At 35.4% G+C, this 22893-nt stretch overlaps 1 protein-coding gene and 1 pseudogene across 6 annotated transcripts in view; one reads left to right on the top strand and one right to left on the bottom strand.

The window, feature by feature from the left end:
* The window catches only part of ATRX (ATRX chromatin remodeler), a 300930-nt gene that overhangs the window by 38572 nt on the left and 239465 nt on the right, over positions 1-22893 (bottom strand). For all 6 annotated transcript variants that reach the window (XM_044234659.1, XM_044234661.1, XM_044234660.1 and 3 more), the window contains one exon: positions 13647-13755. In XM_044234659.1, the coding sequence (XP_044090594.1) occupies positions 13647-13755 (109 nt within the window). The remainder of the gene's footprint in view (positions 1-13646; positions 13756-22893) is intronic.
* Positions 2708-3565, top strand: LOC122897487 (annotated as a pseudogene).

The raw sequence follows: 22893 nt of genomic DNA, 5'->3' as shown, positions 1-22893 counted from the left end.
GCTGAAATCAAGAGTCAGACATAAACTGAGTCACCCAGGCACCCCTGGCATTTTCTTTTTTAATATGAAATTCCTTTGATGACAAGAAAGTGTTAATTTTAATGAAGTTCAACTTATCTATATTTCCTTTTATGGTTAGTACTTTGTGTGTCCTGTTTATGAAAGTTCTCTTTTTTCTTTTTTTTAAGAGACAGACAGACAGCAAGCATTCAAGGGGGGAAGGGGCAGAGGTAGAAAGAAAGAGATTCTCAAGCAGACACCCAACTGAGCAAGGAGCCCAAAGCAGGGCTCAATCTCATGACCCTGAAATCATTACTGAGCCAAAATCAAGAGTTGCACACTTAACTGACTGAGCTACCCAGGTGCCCTTACAAGTTTTCTTAATGCAAGATTAGGAAAATATTCTTTCCTGTTCCCTTCTAAACTTTTGTTTTAGCTTCCACATTTAAATCTACAAACCATTTGGAGTTAGTCATCAGGGAAGTACAGACTAAGACTATTAAGTCTTGGGGCACCTGGGTGGCTCAGTCAGTTAAGTGGCTGCCTTTGGCTCAGGTCATGATCTCAGGGTCCTGGGACTAAACCCCACGTTGGGCTCCCTGCTCAGTGGGGACTGCTTCTCCCTCTCGCTCTCTCTCTCGAATAAATAAATAAAATATTAAAAAGAAGACTATTAAATCTTACCAATACATATCTGTCACAACAACTTAAAAAAAACACACTGTCAAGTGATGATGAGAGAGAACAACTGAAACATCCATATGCTACTAGGGGAGTGCAAATTGGTACAACCATTTTGGAAAAATGTTTTGGAAATATAAACTAAAGCTGAATGTGTACACATTATCACTAAGCAATCTCAATTCTGGGCACATACACAACAGAAACACATATATATGTTTGCCAAATGAGAGAATAATCTTTAAAAAGTTGAATCTTTGGACTTCCACTTCTAGGAAGATGAAAGTAGACATACTGTTCCCTATTCCTCACAATAAGTAAAGCTAAAGACTCAGGACATTATATATAAAACAATCATAAATAGTTTCTGAAAAGTGAGGAGGAGACAGACTGGCTAGGGACCTTGAGTCCTGAGGAACAACATGGCACTGAGTTCCACAGGCTTTCTTTTTGTCTCATACATCACAAAATGAGTGCTAAAGAACGCAGCAACCTGGAAATGCCACTGGATGTCGCCAAAAAAAAATCTCCCAGGAAAATCCTGCTCTCACTAGCTGAAGGGCCAAAAAAGGGGCACCCTGGAAAGACAGAAAACTTTAAAACACCACTCAATTCTAGTCAAACAGTACAGAAAAATGTGGTGCACTTCCACCCTTGTCACTAAAGGCTAAGTGGGGCGTTCAGAATGCTACCCTCACCTAGTTGTAACAAGGCATTGCCAGAGTGGTGTCAGAGAAGACTGAGTTAACAGTCTTCCCCTCAATCCAGAAGTGTCGGTAAAGACCATGTAAGGAAACCAGACATCCATCTTCATCCAGCAGTTACAAGAAAAACCCTCTCCCTCCCTACTAGGATAGTATTTAAGGACTAGTGGAGAGTCGGGAATTATACCACAACTCAATCAGTAATGAGATACCTCTGTAGTGTCAGTGGAGGCCAGTCAGATAGAGGCTGTGAATAGGCAGTCCTAACCCTCCCAGCCAGGACAGGAATGGCAGAAACCTAGTGGGTAGATTGAACTCCCATTATCAACTGACAGTAAATTAGGTGGGGCACCTCATTTTCCAACAGAACATGTGTCAAAAGAGGCCTACTATAAAAGATTTAAGTAAGATCCAGTTTCATGACATAATAAAATGTCCAGTTAAAAAAGATCTCTGTCATAACAAGAACCAGTAAAATCTCAACTTAAATGAGAAAAGACAATTAGCAGACACCAACACTGAAATGACATAAATGTTAGAATTGTCTGACAAGGATGGAAAAAGTAGATACATTTATGAAAATGCTTCATTAAGCAATTAATAACATACCTGAGACAAATGGAAAAAAGCAGAAAGCCTCAAAGGAGAAATAAAAGACATAAAGAAGAACCAAATAGAAATTTCAGAACTGAAAAATAAAATAAAAAACTCAACACATGGACTAAACAGTAGTATATAAAAAACAGAGATTCAGGAACTTTGAAACAGACCAATAGAAATGACCCAATCTAAAAAATAGGTAGAAATCAAAGTTTAAAAACCCAGAAAAACCAAACATAGGCTGAGGGACCTATAAAAATATAATAAAAGATTTAACATTCTTGTCTTTGGGAGTCCTAAAAGGAAAGGAGGAAAAGAAAGAAGGGGTTATAATAGTATTTGAAAGAAATAATGGCTGCAAATTACCAAAATTTAGAAAAAACATAAACTTACAGATTCAAGAAGTTGAATGAACCATAAACAGGACAAACCCAAAGCAATTAATGCCAAGACACACCACAGTCAAACTTCTGAAACTAAGACAAAAACATCTTGGAAGAAGCAAGAAACAGAAACTACTGACAGGAAAGAGAAATGATTTGAAAAACAGAGGGTTTTTTAAAAAAAATTAAGATATAGAGGAGGCCAGAAGGTTTCTGGCAGGGCCAACGCCAGTTTGCCAGAGCCTGCGACCGAGTGGGGATGGAGTGGAGTGGCCGTTGTTGCCGACTCTTTCCTCCTCCCCACGGTCCAATCAGCAGTTGATTAGGCCATTGGCCCTCAAGCTGAGACTTGTCTCTTATTTAGTTCTGGGGAGCACCTGGCCAACATGAGTGATGTAGAGGAGAACAACTTCGAGGGCAGAGAGTCTCGCTCTCAGTCAAAATCTCCAATGGGAACTCCTGCTCGTGTAAAATCGGAGAGCGGGTCAGGGTCTTGTAGTCTCTCAAGGGTTTCCAAACATTCAGAATCCCATTCTTGATCAAGATCAAAATCCAGGTCCAGGTCAAGGAGGCATTCTCATAGATGTTACACTCGATCCAGATCCCATTCTCACTCTCATAGGAGACAATCTCGAAGTAGGTCATACACACCAGAATACTGGCGTCGAAGAAGCCAAAGTCATTCTCCAATGTCTAACCGGAGAAGACATACAGGCAGCAGGGCAAATCCAGATCCCAACACTTGTCTTGGAGGTGTTTGGCCTCAGTTTATACACAACAGAGAGAGATCTTCGTGAAGTATTTTCTCGATATGGACCACTGAGTGGTGTCAATGTGGTTTATGATCAGCGAATTGGTCGGTCACAAGGATTTGCTTTTGTTTATTTTGAAAGAATAGATGACTCAAAGGAGGCTATGGAAAGGGCAAATGGAATGGAGGTGGATGGTAGAAGAATTCGAGTGGATTATTCTATTACCAAGAGAGCGCACACACCTACACCTGGCATCTACATGGGCAGACCAACTCATAGTGGTGGTGGCAGTGGTGGAGGTGGTGGTGGAGGTGGAGGAGGTGGCAGGTATCGAGATTCTTACTATGATAGAGTATATGGTCGTGAATATGACAGATATGAAGACTATGATTACCGGTACAGAAGAAGATCACCTTCTCCTTACTATAGTTGGTACAGATCATGATCAAGATCTTGTTCCTACTAGAGGGTATCATGCTTAGCAAAATAAGTCAACCGGAGAAAGACAACTATTATATGATCTCCCTGATATGAGGAAGTGGAGATGCCACATGGGGGGTTAAGGGGGTAGGAGAAGAATAAATGAAACAAGATGGGATTGGGAGGGAGACAAACCGTAAGTGACTCTTAATCTCACAAAACAAACAGAAGGTTGCTGGGGGGAGGGGGGTTGGGGAGGTGGGATTATGGAAATTGGGGAGGGTATGTACTATGGTGAGTGCTGTGAAGTGTATAAACCTGGCGATTCACAAACCTATACCCCTGGGGATAAAAATATATGTTTATAAAAAATAAAAAAATTTTTAAAAAAAGATCTTGTTCCTACAGCCCAAGACGCTATTGATACACAGAATGGTTGCAGATGAGGACTTATTTTTCTTTTTCTGTGTGTGTGTGTGTGTGTGTTTGTGTGTGTTGGTTTGGTTTGGTTTGCTTTTGGGTTTTTTGTTTGTTTTGGTTGGGTTTTGGGTTTGTTTTTTGTTTAATTCTGGATTTCCCCAAGCTTCTAATCCTTCTTACTTCTTAAAAAGAACCCTTAAAAAATCTTCAGTTTATTCACCATCTACACTTTGTCACTTGTATTGCTGTTTCCACCCCCTTTAGTATACTCTTTAAAGATGTAATTTTACTTTGAGTAGTTAAACATCTTAAGTAAAAAAAGGAACACCCAGTGTTACACTTTGTGAATGATTTTTTTCCTTTTTTTCTTTTTCTTTCTTTTTTCCTTTTCTTTTCTTTTTTTGCTTTCCCTTGCTTTTTCAGAAAATTAACTCCTGGCTAATCAAATGAGGAAAGAAATTATCTTTTTAAAGCTTCTTTTGTGTTAGGTATTGTATTAGACATTATACTAGAGTCCTCCATTTATGAAGAACTCCTTTTTTAACTTTCTTTTGGGGAAGGTAGTAACACATAAAGTAGTTCAGTCATGTCAAGTTTGTCTGGTGTGGCACGGAGCAGTCATAGTTGAGTGTAGAAAGTTTGAAGCTATAGAGGAAAACACTTGTTCATTTCTTTTGAAAAACGAAATTTTTGAACCCTAAAAATTACGTCATTTTTTAAGAGATTTAAAAAGCTTGTGGACTCCTACAAAACATGTTGTATTTAAATTATATCTGTGAAGACTTAAAGTTTGATTTTGTGTTGAATTTATTATTGAAATTTAAGTATTCCCTTAATCAGTGAAGGACAACTATTATTATTACTTAGAGCAATTGTATACTTTGCTGTTAGAAATTTCTGTACAGGGACAATGGTTAAGCAGGCAATTATTGTATAGTATAGAGTCCTTAGAAGACACATGTGAGGAAAAGTAGTTTCCTTTCAAATAAAAGTTAATTTCTTTGAAAAAAAATAAAAATTAAGATATATTTAACATGAAATATTGTATAAAATTAAGGCCTATAACATGTTAGTTTGATAAATTTATATACCATAATATGATTGCCACTGTAGCAACAATTAGCACCTCCATCATGTTAAATAATTATTATTTCTTTTTACTTGTTGGAATAATTTCTAGTCTCTTAGGATTCTTAATGAGTATAATAAAATACTGTAATCTACATTCATTTGTTGGTTTAGCCACTATGAAAAAACAATATGGAGATCCCTCAAAATATTAAAAATAGATCTACAATATGATCCAGCAATTTCACTTCTGGGCATTTAAATAAAAGAAATGAAAATAATATGTCAAAGAGATATATGCCCTCCCGTGTTTACTGCAGCATTATCCACAATAGTCAAGATATGAAAACAACCTAAGGGCCCACGAACAGATGAAAGGATAAAAAAAGATGTGGTATATATATATATATATATATATATATATATATATATATATATATATATATATATATATATATGAGATGGTATTCAGCCATGAGATAAAAGGACATCCTGCCATATGTGGCAACATGAATATACCTTGAGCATATAATGCTAAGTGAGAAAGATAAATACTGCATGGTATCACTTATATGTGAAATTCAATAAATTCAATAATAAGCCAAACTCAATAATAAAGGCACGTTTTTCATAAGAAATTATGAAATCCTTAAGCAAGTAGTATGACATTTTTCAAGTACTGAAAAAACTGCCAACCCATAATTCTATATCCACCTAAAATACTCTTCAAAAATGAAGGGAAAATCAAGAAATTCTCATATGAAGGTACTCAGAAAATCTGTTGCTAGCAGACTTGCCCTAAAAATATGACGAAAGCAATTTCTCTAAAAAAGAATAGAAAGGATAAAAGAAGAAATACTGAAACATTTGGAGGAAACAATATAAAGTACAAAAAATGAGTGAATAAGGAAGATTTTTCTTCAATTTTTTCTAAATTATGTTTAATAGTTCAAGAAAAAATTATTATACCATCTGGTAATCCATTTACGTAGAGAAAAATACTCACTTAAAACAATTACATTATAAATGGGGAAGGGAAAGAGATATAAGAGCATAAGGTTGCTATACTTCAATCAAAATGGTAAACTGATAACATCAGTTGACTATATTAAATTATATCCATATAATACTTACAGCAACAACTATGAAAGTTATAGAAAGATAGACAAAATGCTACAGATGAATAAAAATATAATTTCATAAAAGGTGAAAGTAATCCACAGAAAGGGCAGAATAAGATTTCAGAAAAAAAGAAAGAGAGCAAATTGAACAAAAAATAAATTGGCAGACTGAAACCCTACATTAAATGAAAATAGTTATACACCTGAAACTAACGTAATGTTATACATCAATTATACTTCAATTAAAAAAATTAAATGGTCTAGGGCGCCTGGGTGGCTCAGTGGGTTAAGCCGCTGCCTTCGGCTCAGGTCATGATCCCGGGGTCCTGGGATCGAGTCCCGCATCGGGCTCTCTGCTCAGCAGGGAGCCTGCTTCCCTCTCTCTCTCTCTCTGCCTGCCTCTCTGTCTACTTGTAATCTCTGTCTGTCAAATAAACAAATAAAATCTTAAAAAAAAAAATTAAATGGTCTATATACACCATTTAAAAGAGACCCACAGAATGGGTAAAAAAAAAAAAAAAAAATGACCCAACCATATGCTGTCTACAAGAAGCTCACTTCAAATATAATGAAATAGGTAGGTTGAAAGTAAAAGGATGAAAAAGGATATACCATATAAATGACAATCAAAATAAAGTAGGAGTGGCTTTATTAGTAAGAGAGAAAGTAGGTTTCAGAGCAAAGAACTTAACAAGGGATAGATAGGGACACAGCAACCCTGAATGTGTATACACCAAACAACAAACTGAAAATACAAGACGCAAAACTGAAAGGAGAAACAAATATACAATTATAGTTGGAGGCTTCAACCTTCCTGTCTCAAAAATCAATAACCCAACTAGACAAAAATTAGCAAGGATAAAGAATAACATAACCCCATCAAAGAAGGTATGGTCCCGATTTACAGAACACAACACCCAACAACAGCAAAATATACATTCTTTCAAGGGCTAATATACAATATAACAAGATAGACCCTATCTTCAGCCATATAACAAAACAACAAATTTAAAGGAACTGAAATCATAAGAAAGCATTCTCTGCACAGAACTGAATCAGACTAGAATAACAGCAAAATAATGCAAATCTCCAAATATTTGGAAATTAAAGATACTTTCTAGCTATGAGGCAAAAAGGATGTCTCCAAGGAAAAAAATAACACTAAACTGAATGGAAATGAAAATGCATGTCAAAATTTATATGACCCAGCTAAAGCAGTGGTGAGAGGGAAATTTATAGTACTAAATACTTATGTTAGAAAAAAGGAAAAGTCTTAAATTAGTAATCCAAAGATCTACCTCAAGGAAATCAAGAAAAAAATGAGCAAAATAAAGTCAAAGCAAGATGAAACTGAAAACAGAAAAAAAGTAGAGAAAATAAATAAAATGATAAAGCTCCAGCAAAATTTTGTCAAAAAACCAAATACACAAATTACCAATGGCATGAATGAAAGAAAGGCTATTACCACAGACCCTGCAGATATCAGAACAGCAATAAGGGAATGTTATGAACAATTCTATACATAAATTTGAAATTTAGCTGAAATGAACCAATTCCTCAAAAGGCACAAACTACCAGAACTCATTCAATATGAAATAATTTGAATGATCCTATAACTATTAAGGAAACTGAATTAGTGATTTAAAAGCTCTTCAAAAATTTCAAAGCTACAAAGTTTCACTGGCAAATTCTACCAAAAATTTAAGATTAATCAACAAAAATCCAAATTTTCTTTTAGAAAATTCAATTCATTTTATGAGGTCAACTCTATCCTGACATCAAAATCAGATAAAGACAATACCAAAAAAATGGATACAAACCAATTATCTCATAAATATCCCTCAACAAAGCATTCACAATTTAACTCTTAATATACAAAAAGAATTATATACCATGACCAAATGGGGTTTATTCCAGGGATGCAAGGCTGGTTCAATATTTGAAAATCAATCTACATAATATAGCATGTAACAGGCTAAGGAAGAAAACTTATTAATATTAAATAAGACAGAAAAAGCATCTAACAAAATTAAATACCCATTCAAATAAAAACTCTCATCAAACTAGGAACAGAAGGGAACTTCCTACAATTGATAAAGAATATCTAAAAAATTATATAGCTAACAGTATAGTTAATCAACACAGAATGCTCTTAATAGCAAGAATGCAAGAATGTTCACTCTCATTGCTACTTAACATATTAAATGTGGCCAGTGCAATATGGCAAGAAAGGGAAATAAATGCCAGTATAAAGATCAGAAAGGTAGAAAGAGTAAAACTATCCTTACTTGCAGATGACATAACGGTCTAGTAAAATCTGAGAGAATCTATGAAATAAGCTCCTAGAACAAATGAGTTCAGCAAGATCACAGATAACAAGATCAACACAAAAGTCAATTCCATCTCTTCACACTATCAATGAACATGCAAAATTAAATATTAAAAATATGGTATCATATACATTCAGAAAAATTAAAAATATGACATCATATACAGTTAAAATTAAAAATTAAAAATATGAGGGGCGCCTGGGTGGCTCAGTGGGTTAAAGCCTCTGCCTCAGCTCAGGTCATGATCCCAGGGTCCTGGAATCGAGTCCCGCATCAGACTCTCTGCTCAGCAGGAAGCCTGCTTCCCTTCCTCTCTCTGCCTTCCTCTCTGCCTACTGGTGGTCTCTGTCTGTCAAATAAATGAATAAAATCTTTTAAAAAAATTAAAAATATGATATCATATATAGTCATTCAGAAAAATAAAATATCTAGGTGTAAACATAACAAAATAAATACAGGACTTATTACTGAAAACTATCAACACTGATGAAGAAAAGATCCATATAAATAGAAAAAAATATGTTCACAGGAGGCTCAATATAGTAAAAGTATTAGTTCTTCCCAAATGGTAAGACATTTAATGCAATTCCTATTACAAGCCTTGCAAGATATTTGTAGATATATGAAGATTCTAAAATCTATATATGAAGACACAGATAATAGGCTAGCTAAAAAATTTGGAAAAAGTATTATAAAGTAGGAGATATCATTCAACCTGTCATTAAAGCTTACTCTAACAGCTAAAATATTCAAGAATATGTGGCAATGACAGAAGGACAGACATACAGACCAATATAACAGAATAGTGAACCAAGAAATAAACTGATTTTTCACAGAAGTGCAAGAGCAATTTGGTGGAGGAAGGATGGCTTTTTTTTTAAACAAATGATGCTAGAGCAAATGGATATCTGTAAGCAAAAAACAAGAAAAAGAAAAAAGTGAACTTGACCCAAACCTCACATTTTATACAAAAATTACATCAAAATGCATTTCAGACTTAAACATAAAATACAAATTATAAAATGTAAAACTATAAAACTAAAGCAAAGGAGAAAATCTGTATGAGCTAGGGCTTGTGGAAAAATTCACAGATTTGACACCAAAAACATGATATCTAAAATTAACAAACTAGACTTCATTGAAACTAAAACCTTTTGCTCTGTGAACAACCTTGTGAAGGGGATGAAAAGACATGCTGTAGACTGGCAGAAAATACTGGCAAACCACATATGTGACAAATGCTTCATATCTAAATCACATAAAGAATTTCCAAAACTTAAATGGGCGAAAAGACTGAAAAGTTTCACTAAAGAGGATTTACAGATAGCAGAAAAACATATGGGAAGACTGTTCAACATAACCAGACATGAGGGAAATAACAAATTTAAGACAGAATGAGTTACCACTACACACCCATCAGAACAACCAAAATAAAAAATAGTGCTAACACCAAATGCTGGTGAGGATGCAGAAAAAGTTGACCTTTCACACTTTATAAGCGGCACTGCAAAAAAAAAAAGTCCAGCCATTCTGGAAAACAGCTCGGCAGTTAAAACACCAGTCGCTTACCAGGCAACCGAGGTATTGTACTCCGGGGCATTTATACTAGAGAAGTGAAATTGTAGGTCTATCTACACTAAACCTGTACACAACATTCACAGCAGCTTTTTTTTTTTTTTAAAGATTTATTTATTTGAGAGACGAAGCAAGCAAGCAGGCAGGGGAGGGACATGAGGAGAGGAGGATAAGCAGACTTTCTGCTGACGGGGGAAGCCCACTGTGGGGCTTGATCCTAGGACCCTGAGATCATGACCTGAGCTGAAATCAAGAGCTGTATGCTTAACTGACCAAGCCAGCTGGACGCTTCCCCCCAGCAGCAGCTTTATTTGTAATAGTCAAACCTGGAAACAACCAAAATGTCCTGCAATAGATGTACAGTTTGTCTTAAACAAAACTGTATATCCATACCATGGAATACCACTTTGTAAAAAAAAAAAAAAAAAGGAATTAACTATTGATATACAGGACAATTTGGATGGAACTAAAGTGTATAATGCTGAATAAAAAAAAAAGATCTCAAAAGATCACATATGTAGGATAGCATTTATATCAGTCTTGATGTGACAAAATCATAACACAGAAAACAAATTAGTTATTGCCAGGAGTTAGGGATAGTAGTGAAGTTGGTGGAAAGGAAGGGTATAACTATAAAAGGGTGGTAGGAGAGCAATCTCTGTGATAACAGAATATTTATGTATCTGATTTCGGGGTTGTTACAGGAGTCTCTACATATGTGTTAAAAAAAGTAAAAAACAATGAATACTGTTATGCTGAAAAGAAATTTAAAAAAAATAATCTTATGTTTAAGATAAGAATATATATACATATATACACTCCCACATACATATACACAAAAGTGTATATTCACATGTGTTGTGTATATATAGAGAGAATATTCAGTTTTACTGTCTTTATGGACCAGAAAGATATACACTCCTAAATTTAATATTCAGTAACATTTGTTAATAATACTATAATTCAATTTATCATTTGAATTATATTTCTTGTATCATTTAGAATTTTTCAACTGTGTATTACCAAGCAATATAATTAAAACATCTTATACCTGTGAGATTAAAAAAAAAAAAAGCTATATACTTTGAACTAGTGTCAATTTCTTGGTTTTGAAATTATAGGTATATAAAGGAAAATTACATGAAGTGCTCACAGGACCTCTTTGTACTATCTTTACAAGTTCCTGTGAATCTATAATTATTTCTAAATAAAAAGTTAAAAAAAAAAACAATATTAAAGCTAACCAGGGACTAAGGCTGTTGAAAAAAAAACTTCCTGGTCTCACAAAACAACATTAGAAATGATCATTATCTTTAAAGTTTACCTTAATGTGTCTTTTCAACTGCTTTACCATAAAAACATTTATTCTATTTCCTGACAATTACTGAGTCATGAGAAAACAAAATATAGATAGACAAATACGATCTCTAAAATTTATGGATTTAATCTCAACAGGTTTAGCTACTCAACAGTAACCCATCAAATCTATTATATAAATACATACATACACACACACACACACACACACATATAATGGGAGGAAGGAGAGGGAAAGAGGGAAAATGAGAAGATGAATCTGAATCAGATATTTTTGGTCTATGTTTAGGGGAGTTAATTGGCTAGTGTTTCACCAAAATGACAGCACAGCATCCAAATTTCAATGTTGTTCCCCATTGGTCATCAAATACTAATGTTATGGGAAAATCATATGCTACTGTTATATTTACAAATTTGGGAAATTGAACAAGTGGAAGGTTTAGTTTGTTTCACAAACTAGATGAGGGTTAGAAAATAAAATTACTTCACACTCATGCAGAAATAGTAATTTTTAGGAACATGGCAAACAAAATACAAAAATGAACTTACTCTGTTAATAGTTATTTAATAATATGTTTTTATAACTTTACTGTACTCAACCATTCCTTTTTAGGATCTCCCAGAGTATATGGATTTTAAATATATATATTTCAATTATTCTATTTAAGATATTCTATAAGGTAATAGAATATATTCTTCTAAATGGAATTTCTCTAGCCTTAACCCTAGGTGCAGCTCAGGACTCTGCTAGAAATAAAACATGTTTTACATACACAGTATCGTATCTTTTATGCTTTAAAACATTGACTAAGGCATACTCTGGCCTTGTCATTAAACTAAGCCCATCTTCAACATTTTCTGAAAGATCATGCTTTCACACATGTATGTATATGTGTGCATATGTTTCTACATATGTATACTTATTAATTTTTCTCTTTCAAATGCAGTTCAAATCTGTTAATTGCTAACAGGTAAAACCAGCAACAGCAACACATACACAACACACCTCATATCTACAGTGGTTTAAAATATATGACTCAAATCTCTGCAGAAGATAAAAAGATGAAGAATACTTTAACTTTGAAGCTTCTATCAGATTTGTCACCAAAGATGATATAAAAATGGTCAATATATACATGAAAAGATGCTTTGTATCAATTATTAGGGAAAGGCAAACTAAAGTCACATGAAATACCATTACATATCAGAATTGGTGAAATAATTAAAAAAACAAACAAACAAACACAACAATACCAAGTGTTGACAGGGATGCAGAGCAACCGGAACTCTCATATACTGCTGATGGGAATGCAAAATTGTACAACTACTTTGGAAAACTATGTGGCAGTTTCTACAAAGCTAAACACAAACTTATCATACAACCCAGCAATTGCACTCCTAGAAATATCAGTGGGTCACACGAGAATTTACACATGAGAGCACCTTCAATTTTAACTCCCAAACCTGGGAACAACTCTTTCAAGTGGAGATGCCTAAACAAACTGTAATACATCCATATAATGGAATACTACTCAACAATAAATGAACTAGTAAGAAACAAACTATTGACATATGCAATAAAATGGATAAATCTAAAATATTTTGCTATATGAAAGAAGTAAGACTCAAAAGGCTCTAATCTAACTCTATAATTCCATGAGTGAATTTCTTGAGAGGTAATGAAAACATTTTATATCTTGACTCTATCTTGTATTTGTCAAAAATTGTAGAAATATATACTATAACAAGTGAACTTAACTGTTAGATTTTTTTGAAGATTTTATTTATTTGACACAGAGAGAGAGATCACAAGTAGGCAGAGAGGCAGGCATAAAGGAGCAGGGGAAGCAGGCTCTCCACTAAGCAGAGAGCCCGATGCGGGGCTCAATCCCAGGACCCCGAAACCACAACCTGAGCCAAAGGCAGAGGCTTAACACACTGAACAACCCAGATGCCCCAACAGTTTGTAGATTTTTAAAAAGTTTTTGGATTTTTTAAAAAAAGGATTTTATTTACTTGAGAGAAAGAGAGTGCAAGTGCAACAGAGGATGAGCAGGGGGTGGGAGGGCCGCGGAGGGATGAGCAGAGTCCAATATGGAGCTTGATCTCATGACCCTGAGATCATGTCCTGAGCTGAAATCAAAGAGCTGGCCACTTAACCGACTGAGCCACCCAGGCATCCCAGATTTAAAATTGTTTTTTAAAAATTCTCTGTACAAAAACAAAAACAAAACAAAACAAAAACCTCTCTGTACAAACAAAAAATGTTTCCTACCTCACATTAGTTTCATCATTAAATTCTTCAGCCCATTTTTTCCTTGATTGTGCAGTAGTAGAACCATCTAAACGGTAATAGTCAATGTTTCGCAGCCATTTCCCTTCACCTGAAAATTTAGTAAGGAAAGAAAAGAAAAGAGATATCTGATATATATTGTTCTGCCAGTAATAACAGATCTTCTTCCCTGCTCACCATTTAAGATCTGGTTATATATATTTTAATAGCATAGTGAAATACAAATTTTTAAAATTTTTTTTATTATTATTTATTTGACAGACAGAGATTACAAGTAGTCGGGCAGGCAGGGAGAGAGAGGAGGAAGCAGCCTCCCTGCTGAGCAGAGAGACTGATGTGGGGCTCGATCCCAGCACCCTGGGATTATGAACTGAGCCGAAGGCAGAGGCTTAACCCACTGAGCCACCCAGGCGCCCCTAAATTTTTTTAATCAAGTTGTAATTCACTATATTAACAAATAAATTCCCACAGATTTATTTCTAATAGATACTGAATAGCAAAAGTACTTTGAAAAAGTATTTCATCTATATGTGAATTTCATAAAAGATTTCCTTTATTAGAAACCTTTAAAACTGTCAAAAGAATATGGTTAAACTGAATTATGTTCATGAAGCTTATTTTTAATTAAATCTGTAAATGGCCAGGTTTCCTCCCTTATTAACAAGTTGATACTGATCAACTTTTGGACAGTGAGATGAAAATTTACCCAAGACTTACACATTAAAACTAAAATACCAAATTAAGTACTAAAGACATTTTTCTATTTTATGACATAATTTCCATCCCAGTTCTTTTAATTGTAAACATTGTAAACTGTAAACATAAAACATTTACAATTGTAAAATTATAAAAGTAATACTACTTTTTCCCCTCCAGAGTCACATCAAAGAATCTTAACATAAAAACAAGTTCATAAAACTGAGATTTAGATCTTTCAGCAAACTTTTTACTTAAATTTAGTACTTCCCTTAAAAGGTTCTTTTCAACATGTTTCTTACTTACCCATATCTTTACTTATACTGAAAACACAGAATATCCTTGCTGAAAATTTGACAATTGGTAAGAAAGTCTATTTATTCGTGATTTTGATTTCTTTCAATTGAAAAAAAAGCATACACACAGCTAAGGAAAAAAGAATTTGAGACAGATGGCTGGATAAAAAAGAGTCTGGAGTCACATTTCCATTAACTGTTTACCCAAACAGGGTAATTATTAAAGTTAATATGCTAATCATAAATAAAATACGATGTTAATATTTTTAAAGTATTTCAACATACTCACCTTTCTCTGATAATACAAAAGAATAATCTACACACTACTACTTCTGTGAATCCAACACTTAAAAAGTGAAAAAGTCAGCAGAGGTCCGTCACCAAAATGGATTGTTTCTAAAAATCCCAGGTTTTTAAAATGAGCTGATATAAGAAAAAAGCCCCTTAGAACAGTGCCTGTCACATAGTAATTAAGCTCACTGAGTACTTAATATATCACCCAGGATCCCACATCAAATTGTATCTGTCTCTACTAGGGCACATTTATATGTGATCATCTCTATAACATGATTTCCTGTAATACTCCTTGAACCTAGCTCAGTGTCCAGTACACAGTAGTAGTAGTAGTAGTAATGGTGGTGGTGATAAACTGAACTGATTAATAATTAAAACAAATGTTTGTTGAAGATAATTTATTAAATTGAATATAAACTAACAACCGTATGGAAATATATTTCATCTTGCCAGTGGTAAGAAAATAAAAACTAAAAAAATGACAATTGTTTTTACCCATTAAAGATGGGGAAAATGTAATTACAGTACTACAAGTATAGAGTAAAATGGGCATTTTCCATTTATTCATGATAGAATAAAATGATATAACTTTTCTGGTACTTTGTCTTTCAGATAATGAAGCACTACCAGAACATTATGTTAAAGACATATCAATAAGGAGGGGACTCAGAAACAAAGAAGGGAGTAGTGACAAAGATTAAAAACTGCCAGTACATACCTAGCACTGAAACATTAAGGGGCACATAAAAAAATGCATCACCAGAGCATGATTCTCTATGGAAAATAACTAAAGAATACCCAGGTACGGACAATGTGATACCCTGCCATATCAGCAAATATTTACTATGGACCTACTACATGTCCAGTTCTGTGAGGGACATCAATAAAGCCTTGCCTGACCAATTTACATATTTTCCCCCAGAACTCTCCATCACCTTTAAAGTATTTCTTTATTTCTCCATTGTATTTTTAAACTATACATTTCCTGTCTGTTTCTTATTGGTCTTCCCTAACAAAAGAATAGCCTCTGGGGGGTTAAGGACATGTTCTTTTTTGTTAGCGTCTTTATCCTCAGCATCTAGATTGTGCCTTGCACATGGTAGGTACCTTATATTTATAAAATGAAATGAACCCTGGAATACATTATGGGTTCTGTAAACAGCTAATTTAAGGTCTGCTAATGAGGCAGTGGCTTAGCGGTGACTCTTAACCCCAGTTAGGAAAGGAGGAGAGATCTCTTCACTTTTTTAGCAACCCAGGCCCAATGTACTAATATTCCATGTAAGATTTTGAGTGGGGAAAAAGAGGAATTCTACCTTTTTTACTAGGTAAACATCTCAGTAAACCAATGACAAAGTGTGTCGTATTATATTAACTAAAGAGCAAATGTTCCTTTTCATTACTACAGCGACCTAAGCAACCAATGCACCTGTGTAAAAATAAAGACACCACCTGCCTAAAACTTACACAGGATGTTATTGGGGTTATATTTCCTAAAAAGTTATTATATTTATTTTTTTAAAGATTTTATTTATTTATTTGACAGACAAAGATCACAAGCAGACAGAAAGGCAGGCAGAGAAAGAGAAAGGGTAGCAGGCTCCCCACTGAGCAGAGAGCACGATGTGGGGCTCGACCCCAGGACCATGGGATCATGACCTGAGCCAAATGCAGAGGTTTTAACCCACTGAGCCACCCAGGCTCCCCAAAAAGTTATTATATTTAAAATGAATATAAGAGAAAAAATTATCAATATTATCAACAGAATTAGAAAATTAAAATAAAAAACAATAGCATTATATTCCAAGAGTACTCAAGGTACCACCATCAGACAAAAAAGAAAAGATCACAATATATTTTTTCACAGACTAGAACAAAGAATCCTAAAATTTGTACAGAACCATAAAAGACACTTAAAAGTCAAAGCAATCTTGAGAAGGAACAAAGCCGGAGGTATCATGCTCCCCAATCTCAAACTACACTACAAAAGATATAGGGGGAGGAGTCCAGATGGTATAAGAGTAGCAGGCTGAAATGGTATCAGGTAGCAGGAGATCAGCTATATAGTTTATCAAACCATTCTGAACACCTACAAATCCAACAGGGGAATGAAGAGAAGAAGAGCAGCAATTCTAGAAACAGAAAATTGCCTGCGTTCTGAAAGGTAGGATCTGCAGAGAAGTGAATCCAAAGTGACAGGAAGATAGACTACCAGGCGGGGGGCAGGGCAGGCAAGAGGCGAAGCAACAGACCACAAAATCTGAACTTTTAAAAGTCTTCTCCACTGAGGGACATGGCTCCATAGGCGAAGAGGGGGTGGAGCCCTTGCGGGGACAGCATGGTTTCAAGTCCTGCAGGGTCACCAAAGGATCACAGGTGTCTGAGTATCGCAGAGTTCCCAGGTATTACAGCAAGGAAGCCAGCTACAGAGACAGAGCCAAGGAGTGAGCTCTCAGCTCAGAGTTACCTTAAACAGTGATCCGTGGCACAGTGAGACCACTGCTCTTTGAGCAGGGGCCCCACAAGTGGCAGATCTGGGGAGACCTCCCTGGAAGAGTGACAGTGATCTGCTGGGTTTGGAGACTCCAGGTGGGGCTGTGTGCCAGAGACAGAGACGCTTGGTCACAGGCTGGGTGAGTTCAGCACACAGCCGGAGGCCAGGGAGATGGGAGTGACTGAGCGCTTGTCTCTGAGGGCACACTGAGAACTGAGGCCCTGAGCTCTCCGCTCCTCCGGGCCAGAGACTAGGAGGCCACCATTTTAACTTCCATCCTCCAGAATTCTACAGAAAGCATTCAGGGAACAAAAGCTCCCGGGAGCAAACCCAAGCAGATTAATTAACCCGGCCCCGGGCAAGGGCAATGCAATTCCACCTCCAGCAAAGACACTTGAAAATCACTACAACAGGGCCCCTCCCACAGAAGATCAGCAAGAAATGCAGCCAAGACCAAACTCACTTACCAAGGAGAACAGTGGAATTCCAGAGGAGGAGAAAGCAAAGCATGGAATTCATGGCTTTCTCCCCATGATTCTTTAATCTTGCAAAGTTAATTAATTTTTTTAATTTTATTTTTTTCTTATTCTAATTTCTTTTAACTTTTACTCTTTCCTCTTTTACATTTCTTAACTAGTTTATCTTAACAATACCTTTCATTAAAAAAAATCTTTTTGAACCTTCATCATTATAGTCATATTTTATCCATGATTGTATCTAACTTTATTTTTTGTATAAACATAGGGTTTTCCTTCTAAAAAATTTTGGGATACAACTTCTTCTAATAGATCAAAATATATCCTAAATCTAGCACAGGGCTTTGTTCTAATCTCCAGCTAGAGCAAATTCTCTCCACTTTCTTTTTCTTTCTTTTCCCAACCAACTTATCTTATCAACTACTTTTTTAGAATTTTTTAAAAATGTTCAGCTTTACAGTCATATTCCATCCCTTTATCATGTTTACCCTTATTCTTGTGTGTGTGCATGTGTGTGTATATACACACACACATTTCTCTTCCTTTAAAATTTTGCGAGGTAGTTTCTGCTAAGAGACCAAAGTACTCCCAAAATTAAGTGGGTGGCTCTGTTCTAATCCCCAGTCTAATATCTATATTTTCTTTTTTCTTTTTTTTTAAATTTTTTTGAACTTCTTTTTACCCCCTTTCTTCCCCCCCCACAACTTGGGGACTCTTCTGATTTGGTTAACACACTTTTTTCTGGGGTCTTTGACACCCTTTTAGTAATTTATTCTCTCCTTCATATATTCTTATCTGGATAAAATGACAAGGCGGCAAAACTGAATGCAAAAAAAAAAACCAACAACAACAAAATACAAACAAACAAACAAACAAAAAAACAAGAGGCAGTACTGAAGGCTAGGGACCTAATCAATACGGAGATTGCTAATATGTCAGATCTAGAGTTCAGAATGACGATTCTCAAGGTGCTAGCTGGGCTCGAAAAAGGCATGGAAGATATTAGAGAAACCCTATCTGGAGAAATAAAAGCCCTTTCTGGAGAAATAAAAGAACTAAAATCGAACCAAGCTGAAATTTAAAAAGCTATCAATGAGGTGCAATCAAAAATGGAGGCTCTCACTGCTAGGATAAATGAGGGAGAAGAGAGAATTAATGATATAGAAGACCAAATGACAGAGAATAAAGAAGCTGAGCAAAAGAGAGACAAACAACTACTGGACTACGAGGGGAGAATTCGAGAGATAAGTGATACCATAAGACGAACATTAGCATAATTGGGATTCCAGAAGAAGAAAGAGAGAGGGAAGCAGAAGGTATATTGGAGCGAATTTTTGTAGACAATTTCCCTAATATGGCAAAGGGAACAAGCATCAAAATCCAGGAGGTGCAGAGAACCCCCTCAAAATCATTAAGAATAGGTCTACACCCCATTATGTAATAGTAAAACCTTCAAGTCTTAGTGACAAAGATAAAATCCAGAAAGGAGTCCATGACAAAAAGTCTGTAACATACAATGGTAAAAATATTAGATTGGCAGTGGACTTACCCACAGAGACCTGGCAGGCCACAAAGAACTGACATGATATATTCAGAGCACTAAATGAAAAAAACATGGAGCTGAGAATACTATATCCAGCTAGGCTATCACTGCAATTAGAAGGGAGAGAGAAAAAGCTTCCAGGACAAACAAAAATTAAAAGAATTTGTAAACACCAAACCATCTGTACAGGAAATATGGGACAAACAACTTAAAACTCCCATAATGATTTCTTTACTCTCTAAGACAGATTTATATATAAAATTAATGGACATTAAATTTAAAAATTTTGATAAGTACCTAACAGCTATTCTGCCAATGACTAGTAAACACAGTTGTAGTTTGTCCCATATCTCTTACCAGTTTTTTAAAATTTGTATATATATATTTTTTATTTTAAAAGGGTTTTTTTTAAGATTTTTTTTTTATTATTTATTTGTCAGAGAGAGAGGGAGAGAGAGCGAGCACAGGCAGACAGAGTGGCAGGCAGAGGCAGAGGGCAGGCTCCCCGCTGAGCAAGGAGCCCGATGCGGGACTCGTTCCCAGGACACTGGGATCATGACCTGAGCCGAAGGCAGCTGCTTAACCAACTGAGCCACCCAGGCGCCCCAAAATTTGTATTTTTAATAGAAGACAGAGAAATCAGAAAGATCTGGTGCAAAACAAAACAAGCAAAAGTCCTGTTTTACCTAACCTCCAGTAGCAGCTGGCTATGTAACTTCTTATACTGTGGTTAAAAAACAAAAAACAACAAAAAAAACCCACATACCATAAAATTTACCATCTTAGCCATTTTAAGTATATAGTTCAGTTGTGTTGACAGATCTCCAGAACTTTTTATACTTGCAAACTGAAACTCTATACCCACTAAACAACAACTTCCCATTTTCCCCTTCCCCACAGTAAGCACCCTTCTACTTTGTTTATCTGACTACTTTAGATAAGTGAAGTAATGAAATAATAAATGAATTTACAAAGTAGTCACCTTTTTTGTGCCAGTTTATTTCACTTAACATAATGTCGACAGGGTTGTAGCATGTGACAGGATTTCCTTCAAGAGCTGAAAAATATTCCACTGTATATATACCACATTTTGTTTATCCATTCATCCACCAATATACACTTGGATTCTTTCTACCTTTTCATTATTGTGAATAATGTGGCTATGAATATGGGTATACAAATATCTTAAAACCACCCTTTCAGGGATGCCTGGGTGGCTCTGAAAGGGTGGTTTTAAGATATAAGTTGGTTGGGCCACTGCCTTCAGCTCAGGTCATGATCCCAGCGTCCTGGGGATTGAGTCCCACATGGGGCTCCTTACTCAGTGGGGAGCCTGCTTCTCCCTCTGCCTGCTCTGCCTGCCGCTCCCCCTGCTTGTGCGTGTGTGCTCTCTCTAATAAATAAATAAAATCTTAAAAAAAATACCCTTTCAATTCTTTTCAGTATATACCCAGAAATAGTGTTGTTGGATCATTTAATTCTAGTTTTAATTTTTTGAGGAACTGCCATACTTATTTCCACAGTGGTTGTATCATTTTATAATCCCACCAAGAGTGTGCAAATGTTCCAAATTCTCCACATCATCACCAACTTGTTATCTACAGATTTTGACAGTAGCCATTCTAATAACGTGAGGTTATATCTCATTGTGGTTTTTATTTGTATGTTTCTCTAGATCATTTGTATATTATCTTTTAGAGAAATGTCTATTTGAATCTTTTGCCCATTTTTTGAATCAGGTCATCCATTTGTTATTGAATTATAGTAGTTCTTTATGTACTCTGAATATTAACCCCTTACCCGATACATGATTTGCAAATGTTTTCTCCTATTCAGTAGGTTGCTTTTTCACTCTGAAAATGTTAAATTTCATGTTAGGTATATTTTACAATAGTGTTGATGATGATGATAAAAACTATCCACAAGAAAAACCCAGGTCCAGATGGCTTCACTGCTAAATTTTGGCAAACATTTAAAGAACTCATACCAATTCTTCCCAAACTCTTTCAAGAAACAGGGAAAGGAAAACTTTTGAACTCATTAAATGAGGCCAATATTAGCCTCATATCAAAACCAGACAAAGATATTAAAAGAAACAAAACTGAAAAGTAGTTATATCTTATGAATAAGGATGCACGAATACTCAACAAAATACTAGTAAAAAGAATCCAGGAACATATAAAGACAATTATACACCATAACCAAGTGGGATTTATCCCAAGTATGCAAGGTTGGTTTAACATCTGACATTCAAGGTAATGAACTAAATCAGTAGAATTTTTTAAAAACCAGTATGATCACCTTAATAGATGAGAGAAATCATTTAACAATATCCAACACCATTTATGATTTAAAAAAAACAGTTAAAAAGCTGGAAATAGAAGGGAATTTCTTCAACTTTATAAACAGCATTATGAAAAAACTGCAACTAACACCATGCTAATGGTGAAAGAACAGATGCTTTTCCCCCAAGATTAATAACAAGAAAAGGATGTTTGCTCTTGCCACTTCAACACTGTACTAGAGGTCCTAACCTGGAAACTGGGCAAGAAAAAGAAATAGAAGTAATTCACATTGGATATACAAACGACATAATCCTGTATATGGAAACTCCTTTAAATAACCACTTAAATTCTTTCTACAGTTACACTGTTAGTGTATAGAAAAGCAACAGATTTCTGTGCATTGATTTTGTATCCTGCTGCATTACTGAATTGCTATATGAGTTCTAATAATTTGGGAGTGGAATCTTTTGGGTTTTCCACATAAAGCATCAGGTCATCTGCGAAGAGAGAGAGAGTTTGACTTCTTTGCCAATTTGAACACCTTTTATTTCTTTTTGTTGTCTGACTGCTGTTACTAGGACTTCAAGTACTATGTTGAACAACTGTGGCGAGAGTGGGCATCACTGCCGTGTTCCTGATTTAAGGGAAAGACTCTCAGCTTTTTTCCCACTGATCATGATATTCACTATCGGCTCTTCATAGATGGTTCTTATGAAACTGAGGAATATTCCCTCTATCCCTACACTCTGAAGAGTTTTAATCAAGGAAGGATGCTGCATTTTGTCAAATGCTTTTTCTGCATCAATTGAGAGAACTGCATCGTTCTTATTTCTTCTCTTATTAATGTGTTCTATCACATGATTGATTTGCAAATGCTGAACCACCCTTGCATCCCAGGGATAAATCCCACCTGGTCATGATGGGTCATCCTTTTAATGTACTGTTGGATCCTACTGGCTAGGATCTTGTTGAGAATTCTGGCATCCATATTCATCAGGGACTGGTCTATATTCTCCTTTTAGATGGTGTCTTTGCCTGGTTTTGGGATCAAGGTAATGCTGGCTTCATAGAATGAGTCTGGAAGTTTTCCTGCTGTTTGTATTTTTAAAAACAGCTTCAAAAGAATAGGTGTTATTTCTTCTTTA

Source organism: Neovison vison, chromosome X, assembly GCF_020171115.1.
Source record: "Neovison vison isolate M4711 chromosome X, ASM_NN_V1, whole genome shotgun sequence".
Lineage (NCBI taxonomy): Eukaryota > Metazoa > Chordata > Mammalia > Carnivora > Mustelidae > Neogale > Neogale vison.
The sequence above is the reverse complement of the archived record's forward strand: the minus strand, read 5'-3'. Positions and strand labels throughout refer to the sequence as shown.